The sequence below is a fragment of the Coregonus lavaretus genome (genome assembly GCF_964263955.1).
Source record: "Coregonus lavaretus genome assembly, chromosome: 3".
NCBI classification, from domain to species: domain Eukaryota; kingdom Metazoa; phylum Chordata; class Actinopteri; order Salmoniformes; family Salmonidae; genus Coregonus; species Coregonus lavaretus.
This window is the reverse complement of record NC_139990.1, coordinates 53438571-53461612: the sequence shown is the minus strand read 5'-3', so window position 1 is coordinate 53461612 and position 23042 is coordinate 53438571. Positions and strand designations below refer to the sequence as shown.

The window sequence follows — 23042 nt, the reverse complement described above, 5'->3', positions numbered from 1 at the left end:
TGTCATCCCCTTTGATTCCAACTGTGTCTGACTGTGTCAGGTTAGCGGCTAGCTATGTAGTGTGCTGTGGTGACCCCCCCAGATTTCTTCCACCAAAGAGCAAAATCGAGAGGTGAGGGAGGAAGGAGTGGTTTTACAAGATACCTATCTTCAGTGCAAATGGTAAAACTCAGGTAGTAAAAAAAATTAAGCAAAATACAACATTTTGTGATAATAATAAGTTACCCACTGGGCACAGACGTCAGTTCAACGTGTAGTTTTGATTTACATTTGGTTGAGCTGTCAACTAACGTGAAATCAACCAAATATGTCACCCTGTCATTGGATTTAGGTTCAAAGTTCGGTGAAAAAAACAACAGAATTCCCTTATGGTGATGACTTTTTGTAACTCCAATCAGTTTTCCACATTGATTCAACATCATGACATTGAATTTGTTGTTTGAAATTATGTGGAAACAACGTTGATTCAACCAGTTTTTGCCCAGTGGGTAGTGTGTACACCAATTAGAAAACACTAAGAATATATTAAATAACCTTTTCAACTCTGTCAAAATCAGTCCTATTATTTGTGTGGTCGTAGATGCGGTTTGTTTGCCGCACAAGCTTAGCGTCACCATAGTGAACTAAAATCACAGACAATGTTGTTGTTCCAGGAACTGGTCCCACAAAACACATCTGTAAAATAGTTTCCTTTTTATTATTAATACATTTCAGTTCCTGTACCATGTGGAAATACTGCACTCAGTCAAACTTGTTACATGTGTAACAACTAACTTTTTGAAACAATTGCCTTTTTGATGATATGTTTTTGAGAACCTAATATCACGGTTTTCGGTGAAACGAGAGAAATGTATTTATTTATTTATTTAACCTTTATTTAACTAGGCAAGTCAGTTAAGACCAAATTCTTATTTACAATGACGGCCTACAAAAAGGCCTCCTGTGGGGACGGGGGCTGGGATTAAAATAAAAATATAGGACAAAACACACACCACGACAACAGAGACACCACAACACTACATAAAGAGAGACCTAAGATAACAACATAGCATGGCAGCAACAAATGACAACACAGGGTGACAACAACATGGTAGCAACACAACATGGCAGCAGCACAACATGGTAGCAGCACAAAACATGGTACAAACATTATTGGGCACAGACAACAGCACAAAGGGCAAGAAGGTAGAGACAACAATACATCACGTGAAGCAGCCACAACTGTTAGTAAGTGTCCATGATTGAGTCTTTGAATGAAGAGATGAAGATAAAACTGTCCAGTTTGTGTTTTTTTGCAGCTCGTTCCAGTCGCTAGCTGCAGCGAACTGAAAAGAGGAGTGACCCAGGGATGTGTGTGCTTTGGGGACCTTTAACAGAATATGACTGGCAGAACGGGTGTTGTATGTGGAGGATGAGGGCTGCAGTAGGTATCTCAGATAGGGGGGAGTGAGGCCTAAGAGGGTTTTATAAATAAGGATCAACCAGTGGGTCTTGCGAGGGGTATACAGAGATGACCAGTTTACAGACGAGTATAGAGTGCAGTGATGTGTCCTATAAGGAGCATTGGTGGCAAATCTGATGGCCGAATGGTAAAGAACATCTAGCCACTCGAGAGCACCCTTACCTGCCGATCTATAAATTACGTCTCCGTAATCTAGCATGGGTAGGATGGTCATCTGAATCAGGGTTAGTTTGGCATCTGGGGTGAAAGAGGAGCGATTACGATAGAGGAAACTAAGTCTAGATTTAACCTTAGCCTGCAGCTTTGATATGTGCTGAAAGAAGGACAGTGTACCGTCTAGCCATACTCCCAAGTACTTGTATGAGGTGACTACCTCAAGCGCTAAACCCTCAGAGGTAGTAGTCACACCTGTGGGGAGAGGGGCATTCTTCTTACCAAACCACATGACCTTTGTTTGGGAGGTGTTCAGAACAAGGTTAAGGGCAGAGAAAGCTTGTTGGACACTAAGAAAGCTTTGTTGTAGCGCTTTTAACACAAAATCCGGGGAGGGGCCAGCTGTGTATAAGACTGTATCATCTGCATATAAATGGATGAGAGCGCTTCCTACTGCCTGAGATATGTTGTAAATTGAGAAGAGCGTGGGGCCTAGGATCGAGCCTTGGAGTACTCCCTTGGTGACAGGCAGTGGCTGAGACAGCAGATGTTCTGACTTTATACATTGCACTCTTTGAGAGAGGTAGTTAGCAAACCAGGCCAAAGACCCCTCAGAGACACCAATACTCCTTAGCCGGCCCACAAGAATGGAATGGTCTACCGTATCAAAAGCTTTGGCAAAGTCAATAAAAATAGCAGCACAATATTGCTTAGAATCAAGGGAAATGGTGACATAATTTAGGACCTTTAAGGTTGCAGTGACACATCCATAACCTGAGCGGAAACCAGATTGCATAGCAGAGAGAATACTATAGACATCAAGAAAGTCAGTCAGTTTTTCCAACACTTTTGATAAACAGAGCAAAATAGAAATGGACCTAATAACAGTTTGGATCAGCTTGATCTCCCCCTTTAAATAAAGGACGCAACGTGGCTGCCTTCCAAGCAATGGGAACCTCCCCAGAGAGGAGAGACAGGTTAAAAAGGTCAGAGATAGGCTTGGCGATGATAGGGACTGCAACCTTAAAGAAGAAAGGGTCTAAACCATCTGACCCAGATGTTTTTTTGGGGTCAAGTTTAAGGAGCTCCTTTAGCACCTCGGACTCAGTGACCACCTGCCGGGAGAAACTTTGTAGCGGGGGAAAAAGAGGGAGGAGCATCAATGCTAGTCACATTAGAAGGGGTGGGAGATGAGGAAATGTTGGACGGGCAAGGAGGCATGGCTGAGTCAAATAGGAATCCTGACTTAATGAAGTGGTGATTAAAGAGCTCAGCCATGTGCTCCTTGTCAGTAACAACCACATCATCAACATTAAGGTACATGGGCAGCTGTGAGGAGGAGGGTTTATTCTCCAGGTCTTTAACCGTTTTCCAGAACTTCTTGGGGTTAGACCCACAGAGAGAGAACTGCTCCTTAAAGTAACTAACTTTGGCCTTCCGGATAGCCAGAGTGCACTTATTTCTCATTTGCCTGAATGAGAGCCAGTCAGCCTGAGTATACGTGGGCTGAGCCTTTCGCCAAATGGAATTCTTGAGGTGGAGAAACTCTGCCAGATCACAGTCGAACCAGGGGCTGAACCTGTTTTTAATTCTCATTTTCTTTATGGGGGCGTTTGTTAACAATACCGCTGAAAATATTTTAAAAATTAGGTCCAAGCGTCTTCGACAGAGGGGATCAAGCTGATTCTATACCAATTTACAGAGGCCAGGTCATGAAGGAAGGCTTGCTCATTCAAGTTTTTTAGCAAGCGTCAATGACAAATCAGGACAGGTCGTTTCACTGAGCAGCCATTAGAGATAGACGACAGGCAGGCAGGCGGCAGAGGAAAGAAAGGGTGAGGAAGTGGGCAAGTTTAGGGTTTTAAGTGGCACAGTGGTTCAGAGAGAGAGAGGTTCCCTTATGACTCATCTTTGACATTAATATTATTAATAATAATAATAATAATAATAATAATAATAATAATAACAGTACATTTTATTTCAATTGCTTTTCACAACACTCAGTCACATTACATACACAAGAAAATCAGCAGGATAAAAAGCAATACAATCACACATTAAAATAAGTAAGTATATAAAAGTACACTAAACATGAGGACAGACTAACCATGGAGAACACTAAACATGAGGACAGACTAACCATGGAGAACACTAAACATGAGGACAGACTAACCATGGAGAACACTAAACATGAGGACAGACTAACCATGGAGAACACTAAACATGAGGACAGACTAACCATGGAGAACACTAAACATGAGGACAGACTAACCATGGAGAACACTTCCCTAGTTTGTCTGATTAGTGTTCTCCATGGTTAGTATGTCCTCATGTTTAGTGAACTACAGAGGGTAAAAGCTAAGCCTGTATGAAGAGGTGTGTCTTCACACTCAGAACAAAAAAGGTACTATCTAGAACCTAAAAGGGTTATTCGGCTGAGCCAATAGTAGAACCCTTTTTGGTTCAGGTGTGGTGCCTAGTTGGAAAAAAAGCCTACAATACCTGTGGCACTCCAGGAACAGGGTTGCCTACCCCTGCCCTAGACCCTTTGACTGAAAATAGATTTGAGTGTGTCAGAGTACTCATCTCAACATGACAATCGACGGCTGCACCATCCACTCCAACTCCACAGTCAGGAACCTTGGTATTACACAAATTAACTTTTAAGAAGGCACACCTGTTAATTGAAATGCATTCCAGGTGACTACCTCATGAAGCTGGTTGAGAGAATGCCAAGAGTGTGCAAACATGTCATCAAGGCAAAGGCTGGCTATTTGAAGAATCTCAAATATAAAATATGTTTTGATTTGTTTAACACTTTTTTGGTTACTACATGATTCCATATGTGTTATTTCATAGATTTGATAGATTCACTATTATTCTACAATGTAGAAAATAGTAAAAATAAAGAAAAACCCTTGAATGAGTAGGTGTTCTAAAACGTTTTACCGGTAGTGTATATAGACAAAATTAATTACTTTTTAACAATTCAGATTTTTCAGGGGGTGCTGCAGCACCCTCAGCTCCCTTACTTCCCGTGGCTATGAGTGTAGGGGTGCAGGAGGTCAGTAAGGTATGTGGGCGCCAGTCCATTGAGTGCTTTGTAGGTGAGCATGAACAATTTGAAGATGATCCTGTTTTGAACTGGGAGCCAGTGGAGTTTAATAAGGGTGGGGATGATGTGGTCCCCAAGGTCTGGTGTATGTGAGGACTCGTGCAGCTGAGTTTTGAATATGTTGAAATCTGTCCAGTGTTTTGGTGGGGAGTCTGTAGAGAATGGCGTTGCAGTAGTCCAGGCGTGATAAAACAAAGGCGTGAATGAGGGTTTCAGCAGTGGGGTCAATGAGAGAGGGTCTGAGTCGTGAGATGTTTTTGAGGTGGAAGAAGTTGACTTGGTGATGTTCCGGGTGTGGGGTTCAAATGAAAGACTTGGGTCAAATGTAACACCAAGGTTCCTGACTGTGGAGTTGGAGTGGATGGTGCAGCCGTCGATTGTGATGTTGAGATGAGTACTCTGACACACTCAAATCTCTTTTCAGTCAAAGGGTCTAGGGCAGGGGTAGGCAACCCTGTTCCTGGAGTGCCATAGGTATTGCAGGCTTTTGTTCCAACTAGGCACCACACCTGACCAACTGAGCTAATTGATCAGTTCAGTGATTGCCTGAATTCAACACACCTGGTTTTCCAGGTTGGTTAAATCAAAAACATGAAGTGCCTGCGGCACTCTGGGACCAGGGTTACCTACCCCTGGTCTAGGGTCACAGCTATCTATCGCTCATCCTCTTACACTCACTGAGACACAGGAAGTCAGATCCTAGTGAACCAAGTTTTGTTCAAGTCTTTTGTTAGAGTCCTGGGTGGCCTTGTTTGTTGTAACAATAAAAGACAGAGATTCTGAACAATAGTGTTGAGTGAGCCGCACAAGAAATGTGAGGTTTTGGTACCGCTTAGTTTTTCACTGTCTGCATGTAGGTGTTTTGTCTGGAGTCTGTATCATGTATTCTACTTTAGGTGGTCTCCTGTTTGTCATGTCCTTGAAACTGTCTCTTATAGCTAGTGTTAGGGGCCTACGATAATGTCCTGCCATTGCAATGCTTTATCTCTTGATAATATATTGTTGGATGATACAGTATCTTAATGAATGCGGGATACAGTGGGGGAAAAAAGTATTTAGTCAGCCACCAATTGTGCAAGTTCTCCCACTTAAAAAGATGAGAGAGGCCTGTAATTTTCATCATAGGTACACGTCAACTATGACAGACAAATTGAGAAGAAAAAAATCCAGAAAATCACATTGTAGGATTTGTAATGAATTTATTTGCAAATTATGGTGGAAAATAAGTATTTGGTCACCTACAAACAAGCAAGATTTCTGGCTCTCACAGACCTGTAACTTCTTCTTTAAGAGGCTCCTCTGTTCTCCACTCGTTACCTGTATTAATGGCACCTGTTTGAACTTGTTATCAGTATAAAAGACACCTGTCCACAACCTCAAACAGTCACACTCCAAACTCCACTATGGCCAAGACCAAAGAGCTGTCAAAGGACACCAGAAACAAAATTGTAGACCTGCACCAGGCTGGGAAGACTGAATCTGCAATAGGTAAGCAGCTTGGTTTGAAGAAATCAACTGTGGGAGCAATTATTAGGAAATGGAAGACATATAAGACCACTGATAATCTCCCTCGATCTGGGGCTCCACGCAAGATCTCACCCTGTGGGGTCAAAATGATCACAAGAACGGTGAGCAAAAATCCCAGAACCACACGGGGGGACCTAGTGAATGACCTGCAGAGAGCTGGGACCAAAGTAACAAAGCCTACCATCAGTAACACACTACGCCGCCAGGGACTCAAATCCTGCAGTGCCAGACGTGTCCCCCTGCTTAAGCCAGTACATGTCCAGGCCCGTCTGAAGTTTGCTAGAGTGCATTTGGATGATCCAGAAGAGGATTGGGAGAATGTCATATGGTCAGATGAAACCAAATTAGAACTTTTTGGTAAAAACTCAACTCGTCGTGTTTGGAGGACAAAGAATGCTGAGTTGCATCCAAAGAACACCATACCTACTGTGAAGCATGGGGGTGGAAACATCATGCTTTGGGGCTGTTTTTCTGCAAAGGGACCAGGACGACTGATCCGTGTAAAGGAAAGAATGAATGGGGCCATGTATCGTGAGATTTTGAGTGAAAACCTCCTTCCATCAGCAAGGGCATTGAAGATGAAACGTGGCTGGGTCTTTCAGCATGACAATGATCCCAAACACACCGCCCGGGCAACGAAGGAAGCATTTCAAGGTCCTGGAGTGGCCTAGCCAGTCTCCAGATCTCAACCCCATAGAAAATCTTTGGAGGGAGTTGAAAGTCCGTGTTGCCCAGCGACAGCCCCAAAACATCACTGCTCTAGAGGAGATCTGCATGGAGGAATGGGCCAAAATACCAGCAACAGTGTGTGAAAACCTTGTGAAGACTTACAGAAAACGTCTGACCTGTGTCATTGCCAACAAAGGGTATATAACAAAGTATTGAGAAACTTTTGTTATTGACCAAATACTTATTTTCCACCATAATTTGCAAATAAATTCATTAAAAATCCTACAATGTGATGTTCTGGATTTTTTTTCCTCATTTTGTCTGTCATAGTTGACGTGTACCTATGATGAAAATTACAGGCCTCTCATCTTTTTAAGTGGGAGAACTTGCACAATTGGTGGCTGACTAAATACTTTTTCTCCCCACTGTATGTCGATGTTCTGAAGGTCTTGTAAAATATCCCGTAAATATTTAAATATTGACTGTCTTCCTCTTTTCCTCTTCATCCCTCTCAGATGTATCTCTTCTGGTGGATCACCCACATCTTTCTATCCCTCCCTTCTCTCCCCTCTCTGGTCCAATCCCTCACGTGCAACAAGGAGACACAGTATGCTTGGTCACTGTTAGTAAGCTAATGGTGCTGCAGCAAATGTCCACCAGGTAAGCCATTCGAATAAGACTTTTGTGTGTGTGTGTGTGTGTGTGTGTGAAATGTACTGTGTTGTCCTATGTTGTTCTAGTCTCCCCGGTTACGACCTGTTTTGCCTGTCTTGACCCTGATCCTGCCTGCCGTCTACGTCTGCCAACTATTACCAGGATTACGAACCCCTGCCTGTCCTCGACCTGCCTTTTGCCTGCCCCTGTATATTCAATACATCTCTGAGACTTGAACCATCTGCCTCACGTGTCTGCATCTGGGTCTCATCCTGAGTCATGATAGAATGATAGAAAACTGTAGCAGACACGTATGCAAATAATACATTTGTAGGTATTGCTATAGTTTCATATCTAGATAGAGCTTGTCATCCCCTTTGATTCCAACTGTGTCTGACTGTGTCAGGTTAGCGGCTAGCTATGTAGTGTGCTGTGGTGACCCCCCCAGATTTCTTCCACCAAAGAGCAAAATCGAGAGGTGAGGGAGGAAAGAGTGGTTTTACAAGATACCTATCTTCAGTGCAAATGGTCAAACTCAGGTAGTAAAAAAAAATTAAGCAAAATACAACATTTTGTGATAATAATAAGTTACCCACTGGGCACAGACGTCAGTTCAACGTGTAGTTTTGATTTACATTTGGTTGAGCTGTCAACTAACGTGAAATCAACCAAAAATGTCACCCTGTCATTGGATTTAGGTTCAAAGTTCGGTGAAAAAAACAACAGAATTCCCTTATGGTGATGTCTTTTTGTAACTCCAATCAGTTTTCCACGTTGATTCAACATCATACAATTTAGTCATTTAGCAGACGCTCTTATCCAGAGCGACTTACAGTTAGTGAGTGCATACATTTTTTTGTATTTTTTTTGTATTTTTTATACTGGCCCCCCATGGGAAACGATCCCACAACCTTGGCGTTGCAAATGCCATGCTCTACCAACTGAGCCAAATCCCTGCCGGCCATTCCCTCCCCTACCCTGGGCCAATTGTGCGCCGCCCCATGGGTCTCCCGGTCGCGGCCGGCTACGACAGAGCCTGGATTCGAACCAGGATCTCTAGTGGCACAGCTAGCACTGCGATGCAGTGCCTTAGACCACTGCGCCACAGAATTTGTTGTTTGAAATTATGTGGAAACAACGTTGATTCAACCAGTTTTTGCCCAGTGGGTAGTGTGTACACCAATTAGAAAACACTAAGAATATATTAAATAACCTTTTCAACTCTGTCAAAATCAGTCCTAATATTTGTGTGGTCGTAGATGCGGTTTGTTTGCCGCACAAGCTTAGCGTCACCATAGTGAACTAAAATCACAGACCATGTTGTTGTTCCAGGAACTGGTCCCACAAAACACAGCTGTAAAAGAGTTCCCTTTTTACTATTAGCACATTTCAGTTCCCATACCACATGGAAGTAGTGCTCTCAGTCAAACTTCCCAGCTAGCACAGTGGATCTGGGTCGATTCTGGCTGAGAGTCGGGGCACTCGGCTGAGAGTCAGACTCGGCCGACGTTATGTGAAAAGCCATATCTCAGACTGGCCAATAAAAAGAAAAGATTAAGATGGGCAGTCTGAGATATGGCTTTTTCTTTGCAACTCTGCCTAGGTCAGCATCCCGGAGTCGCCTCTTCACTGTTGACGCTGAGACTGGTGTTTTGCGGGTACTATTTAATGAAGCTGCCAGTTGAGGACCTGTGAGGCGCCTGTTTCTCAAACTAGACACTCAAATGTATTTATCCTCTTGCTCAGTTGTGCACCGGGGCCTCCCACTCCTCTTTCTATTCTGGTTAGAGCCAGTTTGCCCTGTTCTGTGAAGGGAGTAGTACACAGCGTTGTACGAGATCTTCAGTTTCTTGGCAATTTCTCGCATGGAATAGCCTTCATTTCTCAGAAGAAGAATAGACTGACGAGTTTCAGAAGAAAGTTATTTGTTTCTGGCCATTTTGAGCCTGTAATCAAACCCTCAATTGCTGTGCTCCAGATACTGAACTAGTCTCAAGAAGGCCAGTTTTATTGCTTCTTTAATCAGCACAACAGTTTTCAGCTGTGCTAACAATTGAAAAAGGGTTTTCTAATGATACATTAGCCTTTTAAAATGATAAACTTGGATTAGCAAACACAACGTGCCATTGGAACACAGGACTAATGGTTGCTGATAATGTAGATATTCCATTAAAAATCAGCCGTTTCCAGCTACAATAGCCATTTACAACATTAACAATGTCTACACTGTATTTCTGATCAATTTGATTGTTATTTTAATGGACAAAAAAATTGCTTTTCTTTCGAAAACAAGGAAATTCCTAAGTGACCCCAACCTTTTGAATGGTAGTGTGTATATATAACCCGTTTTAGCATGAACATTGCCATTAAGGGCTTCCAATATGTGCTGCCCATGCTGTCCCAGATGCTATAATGGCACAGATATAAAGATGACATCTATCTCTTTGTGTCCCACATGCAGCTTGTTCTATCGAGAGCTCACATACCGCAACTGCACCGGACGCTGCAAAGGTGTGAAAAAGAACACTGCAACTACACCATGTGCACAGACCAGAAACAAGCTGTGTGTGTGTGTGTGCGAGCGAGAGGTGATATGGTTTGATGGCTTCAGTGGGGTTCACAACATGAAAGAAGGGAGTAGAAACAGGATGTAAAGAGAGGTTAGAAAGTAAGATAAGATTTAATACGTTGAAATCAAGATAAAGAACATTTGGTTCATTCATAATGAAAACCTTAGAGATCACAATGTCATAATACTAGTTCCGCATTTAAGATGCCGTATGTCTGTGGCAGAGTTATCCTGGCCATGTGACCTGTTATAGCCTAAAACTGTTCCAGATTTAGAAATCAGGTATTGCCTGCACACAATCAGACAACAACAAACATACCACAGACACACCACCATGCAGATAGGTATATGTTAGTATCAGAGACAAACACACACAGGAAGGGTGTCTTCTCACCTTTGTATCCCATCTCGCTGAAACTAGAGAACGAGACAGGGGATAAAAGCGAAAGAAAGAGAAGCGGTAGGGCAGAGTGTGAATTATACCTATTTTTTCATGGGCCTAATGGGAAAGACGTTATTTAACGGTAAAAATGTATTACCTTTTAATGTGGCATGAACACAACCAGTCATGATGTTTTCATCTGATTGTCAAACAAATTACTTAAAAAAGCTACCTGCGCAAGTTCGTCAACTCCAAAATCATTCCAGCATCCAAACAGTGTACTGTGTGCACCTGCCATTTGATGAATGGAAAGACACAACTGTTACAAAACGCAAAAAAAGTCACATTCGGTGATTGTCATTAGGTCCACACTTTTGTAGCCTGAATTAATTGATGCATCTTGCTGATAAATTGACCTTTTTTGTAAAAAGAAAACTCAAGACACCTGAAAAGGGGCTGAAATACGGGACTGTCCCGGGATGACAAGTGCAGCTACATGGGGAAAACAATGTTTAAACTATGACAGAGAGGTGGAGGTGTTCGTTTAATTTGCAATAAGATTATATTTCATATTTACCACTGTAGCAGTACAAAATTGCATTTTAAACAAATAGGAGAATGGTTAAATTAGCATTACTTAGAGACCCCCCAAAGTTTGACTTTTGTTGCATTTAGGGGTGCTCATCACTCATTCAGGGGTGTTTAGCCCCCCGTTATTCACACTCTGGGGTAGATGGAGAGAGAGTTGAAAGTGTCATGTTGTGCAGTTATATGTCATCTGTTCAGTATGACTATGTGGTTAACTGTGCCAACCTCAGCACAGAGTATTATCATCCTTCACTTTTGTGTTAGAATGTGCAAGCTAACAATGTTGGCTTTTTCAACTCTCACCTCTCTTCCTTTTGTTATGGTGTTCAGCAATGTGTTTATTAATTAATAACACATTTATTACAAAGGACAGAAAAACAAGGTATATGGAATATAAAGAATACAAATGACGTGGAGTTCCAGGTCTCCGGCAGCCTCTGGAACTGCCGTTCTGCGGCCAACAAGGCAGAGTTCATCTCAGCCTATGCTACCCTCCAGTCCCTCGACTTCTTGGCGCTGACGGAAACATGGATTACCACTGAAAACACTGCTACTCCTACTGCTCTCTCCTCATCTGACCATGTGTTCTCGCATTCCCCGAGAGCATCTGGTCAGCGGGATGGTGGCACAGGAATCCTCATCTCTCCCAAGTGGACATTCTCTCTTTTTCCCCTGACCCATCTGTCTATCAGCTCATTTGAATTCCATGCTGTCACAGTCACTAGCCCATTCAAGCTTAACGTCCTTGTCATTTATCGCCCTCCAGGTTCCCATGGAGAGTTCATCAATGAGCTTGACGCCTTGATAAGTTCCTTTCCTGAGGATGGCTCACCCCTCACAGTTCTGGGTGACTTTAACCTCCCTACGTCTACCTTTGACTCATTTCTCTCTGCCTCCTTCTTTCCACTCCTCTCCTCTTTTGACCTCACCCTCTCACCGTCCCCCCCTACTCACAAGGCAGGCAATACGCTTGACCTCATCTTTACTAGATGCTGTTCTTCTACTAATCTCACTGCAACTCCCCTCCATGTCTCCGACCACTACTTTGTATCCTTTTCTCTCTCGCTCTCCTCCAACACTACTCACTCTGCCCCTACTCAGATGGTAATGCGCCGTCGCAACCTTCGCTCTCTCTCTCCCACTACTCTCTCCTCTTCCATCCTATCATCTCTTCCCTCTGCTCAATCCTTCTCCCTCCAATCTCCTGATTCTGCCTCCTCAACCCTCCTCTCCTCCCTTTCTGCATCCTTTGACTCTCTATGTCCCCTATCCTCCCGGCCGGCTCGGTCCTCCCCTCCTGCTCCGTGGCTTGATGACTCATTGCGAGCTCACAGAACAGGGCTCCGGGCAGCCGAGCGGAAATGGAGGAAAACTAGACTCCCTGCGGACCTGGCATCTTTTCACTCCCTCCTCTCTACAGTTTCTGCTGCTAAAGCCACTTTCTACCACTCTAAATTCCAAGCATCTGCCTCTAACCCTAGGAAGCTCTTTGCCACCTTCTCCACCCCAATGGTGGAACAAGCTCCCTCACGACGCCAGGACAGCGGAGTCACTCACCACCTTCCGGAGACACTTGAAACCCCACCTCTTTAAGGAATACCTGGGATAGGATAAAGTAATCCTTCTACCCCCCCTTACCCCACCCCAAAGAAAGAAAAAAAAACATATTGTAAAGTGGTTATCCCACTGGCTATAAGGTGAATGCACCAATTTGTAAGTCGCTCTGCATAAGAGCGTCTGCTAAATGACGTAAATGTAAAATGAATGCTCATTCATAAAATAAATCTGATAAAAATCTGTGATCAACATTGGGCCTGTAGAAGTATTAAATATGAATGCCTTTGAACTTCCTCTCTATTGGTTCCTCCCTATTCACTGAAAATAGCAGTTCTGTTTGACATCATGCTCACAACAGCGTCAGCCCATCATCTCTGTGGAAACTGATTGACAGACTGCATCAATACCATTCAAAGGCATGGTAAGTGTCCTTATATACACATATTTCAAATGCATATACAGAATAATCACTATCATATTGAATAACAACATTGATTTTGTACAAATGGGTACACTTTTATTTTATTGGTCTATTTATTTAAAGAAAAATAACAGTATTAATGGTATTATAAGCAATTTTACATTACTTTTCACAATGCAAATTGTTAATAATAATAATAATAATAATAATAATAATAATAATAATAGGCATTTAATTTGATACATGCACTGCAAAAATGTCCTACATTTGAGTCAGACCTAAGAAAAGCACCTTTACATTAAGTGTAGGTGTGAACATTCCTTGAATGAGTCAAATAAAATTATCTGAAATGACAGAATCTCGAAAGATGATCTTCTGATAGGGAAACACCTACGTTATTGACATTCGAAACCTTTTGAGAGGAACTAAAACTCTGATAAGGCTTTAGGTAGTGTGCCCACATTGCATCTAGCATATTTCACAGGTGCAGTGCAGGGTATATAAAATATGTGTGAAAAGAAAGACAGTACCCACACATTTTGTAAAGATGTTCAGATGTTCCCCAATAACGCACAAATATATTTTGACTCACAGTTGCATTATTGGGGTGCATCTGCAAATATTGTGACTTCTCCTTCCTTCTCATAGTATGTTTTGGACATCTAACCCCTTTTAAACATTGTGTGAGCTACAGACTTCTGGGTTGGACCATTGGATTTGTCTATAGATACCAACCATTTGTTTGTGTGATTAACGAGGGTGGATCCTGAAGGGGCCCGGGGCCGGGTCTTTTTACAAAAATGTATGTAGTGTCCGACTGGCTACAAACTATTAAAAGCTATCTATGAAAAGCTGAGACTCTCACGAACATGTAACATGTTTAGCTCTATGATGCTCACAAGCTACACAAGAGTAGTTAGAAGGTAAGGGGTTCTTCTACATACAGTTGAAGTCGGAAGTTTACATACACATTTACATTTTAGTCATTTAGCAGACGCTCTTATCCAGAGCGACTTACAGTTAGTGAATGCATACATTTTCATACTGGCCCCCCGTGGGAAACGAACCCACAACCCTGCCGTTGCAAACGCCATGCTCTACCAACTGAGCTACGGAGGGCCTGTACACCTTAGCCAAATACATTTAAACTCAGTTTTGTTTTAATCCTAGTAAAAATTCCCTGTCTTATGTCAGTTAGGATCACCACTTTATTTTAAGAATGTGAAATGTCAGAATAATAGTAGAGAGAATTGTGGAGGTCTACAATTTTTTTTCTGAAGTCTTGGCTGATTTATTTAGATTTTCCCATGATGTCAAGCAAAGAGGCACTGAGTTTGAAGGTAGGCCTTGAAATACATCCACAGGTACACCTCCAATTGACTCAAATGATGTCAATTAGCCTGTCAGAAGCTTCTAAAGCCATGACATCATTTTCTGAAAATGTCCAAGCTGTTTAAAGTCACAGTCAACTTAGTGTATGTAAACTTCTGACCCACTGGAATTGTGATACAGTGAATTATAAGTGAAATAATCTGTCTGTAAACAATTGTTGGAAAAATTACTTGTGTCATGCACAAAGTAGATGTCCTAACCGACTTGCCAAAACTATAGTTTGTTAACAAGAAATTAGTGGAGTGGTTGAAAAATGAGTTTTAATGACTCGAAGTGTATGTAAACGTCCGACTTCAACTATAGAAGATCATATGAAATCCCAGGACATAGTGTCTATAATACTGTAATAAGCTCACATAGTTGCTGTCACAAACTCCAAACTCCACACAAATCAAATCAATTTTTATTGGCCACATGCGCCGAATACAACAGGTGCAGACATTACGGTGAAATGCTTACTTACAGCCCTTAACCAACAGTGCATTTATTTTAAATAAAAAAGTAAAATAAAACAACAACAAAAAAGTGTTGAGAAAAAAGAGCAGAAGTAAAATAAAATAACAGTAGGGAGGCTATATATACAGGGGGGTACCGGTGCAGAGTCAATGTGTGGGGGCACCGGCTAGTTGAGGTAGTTGAAGTAATATGTACATGTGGGTAGAGTTAAAGTGACTATGCATAAATAATTAACAGAGTAGCAGCAGCGTAAAAAGATGGGGTGGGGGGGCAGTGCAAATAGTCCGGGTAGCCATGATTAGCTGTTCAGGAGTCTTATGGCTTGGGGGTAGAAGCTGTTGAGAAGTCTTTTGGACCTAGACTTGGCACTCCGGTACCGCTTGCTGTGCGGTAGCAGAGAGAACAGTCTATGACTAGGGTGGCTGGAGTCATTGACAATTTTGAGGGCCTTCCTCTGACACCGCCTGGTATAGAGGTCCTGGATGGCAGGAAGCTTGTCCCCAGTGATGTACTGGGCCGTACGCACTACCCTCTGTAGTGCCTTGCGGTCGGAGGCCAAGCAGTTGCCATACCAGGTGGTGATGCAACCAGTCAGGATGCTCTTGATGGTGCAGCTGTAGAATTTTTTGAGGATCTGAGGACCCATGCCAAATCTTTTCAGTCTCCTGAGGGGGAATAGGCTTTGTCGTGCCCTCTTCACGACTGTCTTGGTGTGTTTGGACCATGATAGTTCGTTGGTGATGTGGACACCAAGGAACTTGAAGCTCTCAACCTGTTCCACTACAGCCCCGTCGATGAGAATGGGGGCGTGCTCAGTCCTCTTTTTTTTCCTGTAGTCCACAATCATCTCCTTTGTCTTGGTCACGTTGAGGGAGAGGTTGTTATCCTGGCACCACACGACCAGGTCTCTGACCTCCTCCCTATAGGCTGTCTCATCGTTGTCAGTGATCAGGCCTACCACTGTTGTGTCGTCGGCAAACTTAATGATGGTGTTGGAGTCGTGCCTGGCCATGCAGTCATGGGTGAACATAGAAGTGGAACAAGCGAGCATAGAAGTGGTTTAGCTCGTCTGGTAGGCTTGTGTCACTGGGAAGCTCGTGGCTGTGCTTCCCTTTGTAGTCTGTAATAGTTTTCAAGCCCTGCCACATCCGACGAGCGTCAGAGCCGGTGTAGTACGATTCAATCTTAGTCCTGTATTGACTATTTGCCTGTTTGTAGCGGGATTTCTTATAAGCGTCCGGGTTAGAGTCCCGCTCCTTGAAAGCGGCAGCTCTACCCTTTAGCTCAGTGCGGATGTTTCCTGTAATCCATGGCTTCTGGTTGGGGTATGTACGTACGGTCACTGTGGGGACGACATCATCGATTGCACTTATTGACAGTTGTCACTGACTAGTTGGATATTAATTTCCCAGTGAGCAAACATTTCTGTACTTACAGCTTATTTTTGTATTGAAATTTGTCTGTAAAACTCATGAATGCAACTGGTTATGTCCAATTGTTTTGTGTTGCACTTGTAGCCCTTGTTGTCCTGAAAATAAAATGCTAAAACACTTAATTGTGAGGCAAAATACAAGGGCTGTAGATAAATGAAAAGCTGTTTTTTGCTGGGGTCTCTGGACTGATGGGGTTAATATGTCACAGTACAACATACAGTACACATGGGTCGTGGTTTCACATGCTTTTGCATTGCAGAAAAGGTGTTAGTTTGTCCAGGAATCTGCCTATTGTAGCTTTTACTGTCTAACAGTGCCTCTTAACTGAATACGATGTGGGCAATGAAACTACAGAAAGCCATTCATATCCAATGGAAGAATAGCAAAGTGGGCAGCATTCCCCAATTCTGGTCCCGCCCTGTTCACCCTCCCTCACCCATGCTCGCCCAACGGTCCCCCCGCCCACTTAACTTCCCTTCATTGAAAATGAATGGGGCTCCGTTGTTTCACTGCCCCCATCGTGTTATGTGGAAATGCACTGTAACAGCTATTGATACCTAGCACTACCTAGCCTGCTTGCTAGCACCAGCATGAGGGCGAAGCTAGCATGGCTATCCAAATTATCGTGTTATGTGTAAATTCACTGTAAGGGCTAGATTCAATTAGATCAAGTGTTAACCAGCCATAACCAACACCCACATAACTGGTGTTTTGGCGGTGTCGGAGTTGTAATTGCATTAGAGTTGTCGAATTGGTGAGCAGTTGCTCATGTGGTCATTGTCACGAGGCCACACCCATCCCACTTGCATTAATGCAGCGTTCACATGCTGCTAGTCGGAACTAGGAAACTCAGAAATGTCTGACTTGCTAACTGTAGTTAATCACGTGCCACGTTTCAAATTAGCAAGTCGGGAAAATTTCAGAGCTTCCTAGTTCTGACTATCATGTGAACACGGCACTACCCTTACAGAAAAAACGTGTTTTCATGTGATCATGTGATCTTATGTGAAGTTAATGTGATAACATGTGATAACATGTAAAGCAACATGTGATGACCTGAAACTACACATGTGAATGTGATCACGTGAAGTGTTCCAAAAACACATGATTTCACATGTGAAATTTCATGTGAAATCATGTGATTTTCCACATGTGAAATCATGTGGTTTTTCTGTAAGGGAAGCTTGCTACACACAATGCCAACGGAGCGACATTCACACTCAAATTGAGAATTAATCAACAAAATAATGAGGACTTCTATCAGCCTAATGGAGGTGTAGATTACATCTCACATGCCAGTGTTTGAACTTGTAAACAAGGCTGCATGCGATTTCTCTTCATGCGACTCCATGCAGCCAATGGCAATGTCCGCTTTAGGTAGCCTATAATTACGCTTGTGGTAGCCTATAATTCCCGCTATGAGGGTTTCGGCTAGTGCGGATCTGATAGAATCTAGCCTTAATTTCCATTTTGCGGTTTTTAACTAGAAATTATACAGCAAGACACACCAACTTTACCCATCAAGTACAGCTGTTGCCGACCGTTTCATTTCCCATGTCTTTCATGTGTCTCACTGCCAACATCCTCTATTCTAGTTGCATTGAGTATAGTCAAAGATTATCTATTATATTGACAAGATTGTTGAGTGACCGCTCTAACAATGGAAATACATGTCCTCAAAGGCAGGCGAGAGGAGGCGAGATCAGGTGGGACCATTCTAGCCAATGAGACGGCAGATACGCGTGTGAACAACAGGCACAACTCTGATATAAAGTAGTTATTTTCCAAAGTTGCCAAAATGCCACGTGTCCACTCATGTCAGTGCATTCGTAACAACCTAACCAATATGACATTTCTGTTCAATCAAATAGGCCTCACATAGCAAATTGGCAATTACATTTTTTGTTGACCAATTTTGACACTTTCTCATTGACCAAACAAAAATTCCTCACTTCGGCGCTTCCATAGTCATGGCATCTTTCTGTGAGCACTAACTCCGCCATGGCGAGTTGGCCAAAGCATATGGAGAAATCTATTTCTTCTGGGGGGGTTTGGATAAATGCCAAAAATAAGATCTGTGGTAAACACAAGCTTATGAGATCTTATCGTTTTGTTCTATGCGATCATCTTCATCAGCTAATGTCATTTTTTGTGAATTTTGAAGCATTTATTTAATCAAAACAAGCACATAAAGGCTTCATAATTCATGAAGGTCATGTTAACTGACTGATATTATCTCATAAAACAAAACATATTAGATCTCCTAAGCCTGTGTTAACCTCAGACCTTATTTTCAGCGTTTATCCCTAAACCCCATTTTTCTCCATTCATTTCCCCCATAGAGCCCCACAGTGGAGGTGTCATAATACCCATGAAACCTAGCAGTCAAACAGGGAAATTGTTCCAATAGTTTTTCCATTTTAGAAACCCTTAAAATAAAGACTGTGTTTCGTGTAGGCTTACCATGATGTAAAAGTCACCTTGTCCTAGAGAGATTTATACGGTTCTCAAAACCTCATGCCAGGGTAAGCCTACATGAAACACAGCCCTTATTTTAAGTGTTTCTAAAATCCCCTATGGGAAAAATGAATGGTGAAATAATGATTGGAACTATTTCCTTGTTTGACCGCTAGTTTCTCTGCGTATTATTACTCATACTGTGGTACTCTATAGGAATGGCTGAACGAAACCAGAGGTAACTCCTTTCAGGTCTTTACGACTTCATGCTGGCGAGCTCTATTACCTCTGTATCAGTGAGTAGACAGCGCCCCCTTTGCTGCACAATGGAGCGGTGTGTATGATGAATTGGCATAAAGATGCTGCACAATGGAGCAGTGTGTATGATCAATTGGCATAAAGATATAATCATCTGAATTACAGTCCCAGTCATTTGAAAATCAACCCCCCAAAATGTAAAATAGCCACATATATCTATGTCACACTAACGCCACGGAAATCATACAGGTGAAAGACTCAGGAAAACACTACTTTTGGCACTTTTTCTGCCATTGCATTTTACTCACACACTGTGATGCCTTATTATGCTTAAATCAAACTGAATGTAAAAGACAATTAGTAATTAGTTCTATTTCACTTACAGGATTCCCTCATGGCCAGTGGTGAAAAGGTAACAATGACCGGACCTGACCTCTTGTCTGGTGGTGATTATGATGGTTCCGCTTACTGGGATTATAATGAGACCAACAGTGACACATGCTGTTCTACTGGGGAGGTGTGCAGCATGGAGGAGGGCATGCGTTTTGACGCAGTGTTCCTACCCGTGTTCTACTCCCTGACACTGGTTCTGGGGCTGCTGGGCAACGGGCTGGTATTTCTGGTTCTGGTCAAGAGGAGGCGGAGCTGGAGCGTGACAGACACCTTCATCCTGCACCTGGGTGTGGCCGACACCCTGCTGCTGCTCACGTTGCCCCTCTGGGCTGCTCAGGCTGCTGGGGGATGGCGCTTTGGGACACCCCTCTGCAAGATCACTGGAGCCATGTTCACAGTAAGAACTATACACATTAAATAAATAAACTGTTGGGTTTAGTTTACATTTCTGAGGAAAGAGCGAGTGGAATACAATTGTCGTCAATATGTTTTACCCAATTACAAACGTACTCTTTATCTGAACTTTGTAACAGTTTTATAACAGTCCTTTTTTCTCTTTCTCTCCCCCTCTCCTCAGATCAACTTTTACTGTGGTATCTTCCTGCTGGCCTGCATCAGTCTGGACCGCTACCTGTCCGTGGTCCACGCGGTCCAGATGTACTCTCGCAGGAAGCCCTGGATGGTGCAGGCCAGCTGCCTGTCCGTGTGGCTCCTCTCCCTCCTCCTTTCCATCCCCGACTGGCACTTCCTGGAATCTGTGAGGGACTCCAGACGAGACAAAGTGGAGTGTGTCCACAACTACATGTCCTTCTCCCAGTCTGGCTTTGACTGGCGCCTGGCCTCCCGCCTGCTCTACCACACGGTGGGCTTCCTCCTCCCCTCTGCCGTGCTACTCTTCTGCTACTCCTGCATCCTGCTGCGGCTGCAGCGCGGCTCCCAGGGCCTCCAGAAGCAGAGGGCCGTCCGGGTCATCCTGGTCCTGGTGCTGGTCTTCTTCCTCTGCTGGACGCCCTACAACATTACCCTCATGGTGGACACCCTCTACTCCAACAACACCTGCGAAAACCATAAGGCCCTGGACATATCCCTGACGGCCACCTCCTCTCTGGGCTACATGCACTGCAGCCTCAACCCCGTGCTCTATGCCTTTGTGGGGGTGAAGTTCCGGCGCCACCTGCTGGACATGCTGAGGTCCCTGGGCTGCAAGCTGAAGAGTGGAGTCAGGTTGCAGACTGCCAGCCGGAGGAGCTCCATGTGGTCTGAGTCTGGAGACACCTCCCACACCACTGCCATCTATTAAGGACTTATCTCAAGATTTCCCAAACTAGGACCCCAAGGGGTGCACATTTTGTTTTTTGCCCTAGCACTACACAGCTGCCACAAATAATCAGCTAATCATCAAGCTTTGATAATTTGAATCAGCTGTGTAGTGTTAGGGCAAAAACCAAAACGTGCACCCCTTGGTGTCCCGAGGACTGAGTTAGGGAAGCGCTGCTCTATCCTGTTGCTCTTGAGTTGTTGTTGTTGACTCAATAAGTAGAATATCAATGTGACCTTTTGCGCACTCCAGCTTCCCCTCCAGTAGATCTGGGCTGGAGGAAAGGTTGTTAGAGCCGCCGTGTTTCACCATCATCTTTTCCCAATAGAGCGTGCTAAGAAAACAAATTATTTTGTTGAATTATTGCCTATTAAAGAAAGTCTTTGTAAAGAATGGAGCCTATAATGAAGTTACACATAAGTAAATAAATCAGTTGTACATACTAAAAATAAAAATACATGTTTTCTATGTTTTTGTAATGATTACAAAATTATATTTCCACTATATATAAAAAAAGAAATCTGAGTATGAACAATATCTTATGAGTTTTAAGCTTGTCATTTATCATTTTACTTACCTGTTCTATGTTTTGTTAAATGATAACTGGCATATGTGCTCTGTTATAGTTAATGCATTTCTTATTACTGACATATGCAATCATTTGAGATATATATTTTCATAACAAAAATGCACAGTATCCTATGACAGGTTAACATTTCAAGGAACCATAGTGAAATACTGAATAAAGTTGTGTTTTTAATACTATCGTTCAGAATCTCTGTCTTTTAATGGTTGGTTAATAGATGTCTATAAAAAAATGATTCAACATCACAGAACAATCATAGACATGTATTGACATGTATGACTGTCTGGCATGTAGAATGGGGAATTGTGTCAGCTCTAAAGATTACATTTCTATCTGCAAACATTCGGAACATTCCACCTCACTGAACACAACATGGTAGGGCTGCAGGTAACCTAGCGGTTAAGAGTGTTGCACCGGTAACTGGAAGGTCACTGGTTTGAATCCCTGTGCAGACTAGGTAAAACAACTGCCGATGTGCCCTTGAGCAAGGCACGTATCCCTAATTGCTCTGGATAAATGCGTCTGCAAAAAGATAACATAATTACCTAAGTTCTCTGTGGCAGGAAGCCAAGTAAAGCTTACCAACATGGGGTGACAAAGCTTTGCACCAAAAAAATAACACAGGAGTGAAGAGTGATATGAGAAGTCACCACCCAAGATGACGACGAGACAGTCTGCCTCTCTTCCTGTCCCTTATCTCTGCTTTACTACAGCATCTGTGCACCTAAAGGTTTATTCTAGAAGGACATACAGTAGCAACAAAAAACTTTCTCTCATCTTTCTCTATTCACTTGTTCCATTCAAGAGCTTCATAAGCACTTCAGCCTTTAGTTAGCTTTACTTAATCACCAATAATATTGAGTGACAATACTTAATGGACAGCATCACTCTGTCCAACTGAACAGCTTGCCTCTACCACCTTTTAGCAGGAAGAGAAAAGTATAATCGACTTTAGCTGAAACAGGAAAAAACACCTGGTGTTGCAATGTAGGACTGTAAGAGAAACAGGGAGCAGGTCATATATTGAGTTTGGTGTGTTGCTGCTACCGCCACATGATTTCTCTGTCATCCATAATCGCATAGAAAACAAGAAGTGAAATATCACAAAGTGAAACAAAACCAAAACATGTATGGACATGAGTGAAAACAGGAAGGAGGAAAGTGGTTAAAATTGTGTTTTGTGGTAAAAAATTGGAAAACATTCAGCTTAACCAAAATACAAATAGGATCAAGTTCTGTCATGAATATTCCAGGTCAGTTCTTCTATTCCATTCCATGTCACATTTATTCCGAATCACACACACACATATATATAGTGGGGGAAAAAAGTATTTAATCAGCCACCAATTGTGCAAGTTCTCCCACTTAAAAAGATGAGAGAGGCCTGTAATTTTCATCATAGGTACATGTCAACTATGACAGACAAAATGAGAAAAGAAATTCCAGAAAATCACATTGTAGGATTTTTTATGAATTTATTTGCAAATTATGGTGGAAAATAAGTATTTGGTCACCTACAAACAAGCAAGATTTCTGGCTCTCACAGACCTGTAACTTCTTCTTTAAGAGGCTCCTCTGTCCTCCACTCATTACCTGTATTAATGGCACCTGTTTGAACTTGTTATCAGTATAAAAGACACCTGTCCACAACT

At 42.7% G+C, this 23042-nt stretch overlaps 1 protein-coding gene across 1 annotated transcript; it reads left to right on the top strand.

The window, feature by feature from the left end:
* The first annotated feature begins 13027 nt into the window (after window positions 1-13027).
* On the top strand, window positions 13028-21567 carry LOC311122101 (C-X-C chemokine receptor type 3-like). The gene is made up of 3 exons (XM_084158032.1): window positions 13028-13097; window positions 19479-19883; window positions 20064-21567. The coding sequence occupies exons 1-3, from the start codon at window positions 13095-13097 to the stop codon at window positions 20784-20786; spliced, it is 1131 nt and encodes a 376-aa protein (XP_084014158.1). The 5' UTR covers window positions 13028-13094; the 3' UTR covers window positions 20787-21567.
* Window positions 21568-23042: the final 1475 nt, after the last annotated feature.

Bases quoted from the DNA above. Each gene is read 5' to 3' on its own strand.
- LOC311122101 (XM_084158032.1), top strand. The intron at 19,884-20,063 runs GTAAGAACTATA...CCCTCTCCTCAG, and splicing joins TCACTGGAGCCATGTTCACA to ATCAACTTTTACTGTGGTAT.